Source organism: Denticeps clupeoides, chromosome 6 (genome assembly GCF_900700375.1).
Source record: "Denticeps clupeoides chromosome 6, fDenClu1.1, whole genome shotgun sequence".
NCBI lineage: Eukaryota > Metazoa > Chordata > Actinopteri > Clupeiformes > Denticipitidae > Denticeps > Denticeps clupeoides.
The window spans coordinates 22,090,444-22,093,596 of NC_041712.1; the positions used below are offsets into that span (position 1 = coordinate 22,090,444).

Sequence of the window (3,153 nt, forward strand, 5' to 3'; positions counted from 1 at the left end):
GAAGAACCTCATTTTGGGGAACCTGCCGTCTAACTGGTGCAATCTGCAAAATACGCTGTACTTTAAATACGTGACTGCATTGCATCAGTTTTGTACCTGTAATCAATGATGAATTCATATTGCTGCCACGTGACGAGGGGTGTGGAGGTGAGATTAAAATATTAATAACAAATGCACCGTGCATGGCATGCATGAGCATGCGTGAGAAACTTCATTACAAAACAGAAATTGCCATTTTTTTCTTGAAGTCCACATTATTATAGGAAAGGCGCTCAAGAGTTATGATCCAACGATGCCGTTAAAAAGGGAAAACCAGCTTTTTTACAACAAAAAAAAACACATTGCAATTCACAGCACACCCATCAAGAGGCTGAAATAAAAGATAAATTAGGCAAAAGACAAGTGCCTTCCGAGGTGGACATGCATCATTCATTACGCTTCCACATCCAGCACCACCAAGGCGTGTCGCCAGCCTCGCATGTTTCTGCCGGACCCGCGTGACTGACTGCCCTGTCAGCGGGGTCGTCACCAAGACAAATCGCGACATCGGGCGTGACTCGGAGTCCCTAATCCAGCCCCGCCCCCCCAGACATGAATCTTGTCTGACCGCAGAACTTCCTTCAGGACTCCGCCGGCTGCTGCTCCCAGCGGGATCGATACGTTATTAAGGAAAGGGATGAAACGTGCTAACCAATATGTTACCTGGCGCCACCGTCGTTTTTTAAGCACGCGTTGTCTACATTGCGGGGATTTAGTTGAGGAAACCCAGTCGTTTAGAATATGAAGGGGGCACAAGGAGAATTTTGGTTCTGTTGGATGTGGGTTGGGATCTTCCCTGGCAGTTAGGATCTGATATTCTTATCACCGTTTTTTGGCACCAGCGATGATGCATGTCTGACCCGGGTAAAATGACGGACACTATCTTTTGCTTCCCTTCCCTTACTCAGATGGAGAGGTGCTGCTCTTCCCACCCATGCTGAATAGATGAGGGACCTAATGTCCCGTCTAAGCCTCGAAAAGATACGCTACTCAATTAGTGATGCCAACAAAAGAATTTCACAAGGTGTGGGGGGCCGTTCCTGGAGTATTTTACAAGCCTTCAGTCCCAGAATCCGACCGTTAGTATTACCCGGTGAAGTTCCAGAAACAATATTGTCCTCTTGTTCTTTTTAATCAACCAATCTGGCATGAGGATGGGGCTATTATTATGTGGAAAGGTTGTTGGGTTAAGAATTGCACACGTTATTATCATTTTTGTTCTTCAAATATGACTAAATTGACATTTTTCCTATAATACTGTACTACAATATTACCCGATCTTTGTATGTATCTCTTACAGAATAGATTTACTTAGTGAGATCTTTTTAGATTGTGTATCATTTATTTATTTTTTTTGTCTTTCTCTTGCTTAAAGTCAATAAAAATATATTCGAGAAAAAAAAATTACACAGAGTTGGGGCAATGACAAGGACAATGACAAACGAGTAACAAACAAAAACGTGCATGCAGTGCGAGCTAAAAGTAGGCCGCGGAAGCAATATGGGCAGGATTTCTGCGCGACGTCCAATCTTTTGGAGAGGAGAGTCAAATGAAGCCTTTCGCTGGAAAGAGGATTAGCGGAGGTTGTTAAAACTGCTTTGGCGGGGATTTACCGGGATGCAGGACGGAGGCGAGTGTGTTCTCCCACCGACATGCTCACTACAGCGGTGGCCGATTAAGCGCCATTAACTGCAAAACTGGGTAACGCATAATAAACTGGAACACTGCACTAAGGAGAGTGAAAGTGTTCTTGTAATTATGATACAAAGCACAGAAACCGGTGCACACATCAACGTTCGACCTCTCCACTTAACCCACCACAATCTTCTGTGAGCAGTGGGCAGCCACGACAGGCGCCTGGGGAGCAGTGGGACCTCGGTGGCACCTTGGCTGGCCTGGATTCGAACCCACAACCTCTCTGTTTATGAGACAAGGCCCCCACTGCCCCAACGTGACTAGTCTGGGTGACAATGACGATAAGACCCATGTTCAAACCCCACTTACTACCATTGTGTCCCTGAGCAAGACACTTAACCCTAAGTTGCTCCAGGGGGGACTGTCCCTGTAACTACTGATTGTAAGTCGCTCTGGATAAGGGCGTCTGGTAAATGCTGGTAAATGTAAATGTGTGGATCTGGTACGATGCACCTGACGCCTCCTATTCCACACGTGATGAAAACCCTTTTTAAAAATCCAGGTATATCAGACCAAGTCCTCGCATAACTGTTGATGAGAAACTTTAGGGAAGACGGTAAGGACGTGACACTCACCGATCCTGAGGACCTGTGGAGAGGCCACGCAGATGCCCGAGGTGAAGCAACAGATCCACAGCAGCGGCAGCATGCTCCCGCGGTGGAAGTTGGCGTCCCGCTCCATGTTATCCCGATTTCATCCTAACGACGGCACGGAGCCGCCGAGGGAACCGCCACCGCCGTCCGCGTCTTGAAAATGCCGAGAAACGTGCGATCTGGGACAACTGTTGCAGAACTCCGCGGAGGAACGGGCCGATCTTGCTACCCCATCACGCAGACGTCGTGGACGGAAGCCGCCGCCGCCGCTGCGCGCTGCGCTGGAGTGCGTGGATACGGCGCAGGGCGCAGCGGTGTGCGTGTGTGCGTGTGCGTGTGTGTGCACGATGAGGGGATGGTGGGGGGATCGGGACGCCTGCACGGCACGGCAGTGTGTCGCAGCTCGCGTCGTGCGTCAAAGTTTAAAGCAGGGGAACTTTCTTCACTGACGGCGACGCATGTGACGCGCGTCACTCCGGACCCCCTCGAGGTGTCCGCACCGGAACTTACTGTGTGCACTGTGTGCTGTGCTGATGTGTATCACAAGAGACAATCACTTCACTTTATAACCAGGCTAGAAACAGTGTGGACCAATGAAAGTCAAGTTATGATTCATTCCAGAGGCGGATTCATACCACACAGTGGATTTCACGCATGCATACAACGCACTGATATACATATTTATATTAATCTGAATATATTTGATGCACGTGGACTACCCAGAGATTACTCCGTCTTTCCGCCGGCCTGGGAAGTTAACGCCGGCAGCCAGGGTCTGGTCGATTTTAAATGTCTGATGTAAATGATCGGACGTCTGTTAAGGTGG

At 48.7% G+C, this 3,153-nt stretch overlaps 1 protein-coding gene across 4 annotated transcripts in view; it reads right to left on the bottom strand.

Moving 5' to 3' along the window:
* Positions 1-2,778, bottom strand: part of grik1a (glutamate receptor, ionotropic, kainate 1a) — a 33,544-nt gene extending 30,766 nt beyond the window's left edge. Inside the window, exon 1 of one of the 4 annotated variants that reach the window (XM_028982414.1) lies at positions 2,310-2,774. In XM_028982414.1, coding sequence (XP_028838247.1) covers positions 2,310-2,415 — 106 coding nt within the window. In that variant the 5' untranslated portion in view covers positions 2,416-2,774. Of the gene's footprint in view, positions 1-2,309 lie in introns of all 4 variants that reach the window. The other 3 variants (XM_028982417.1, XM_028982415.1, XM_028982416.1) reach the window with 3 other exon arrangements.
* Positions 2,779-3,153: the final 375 nt, after the last annotated feature.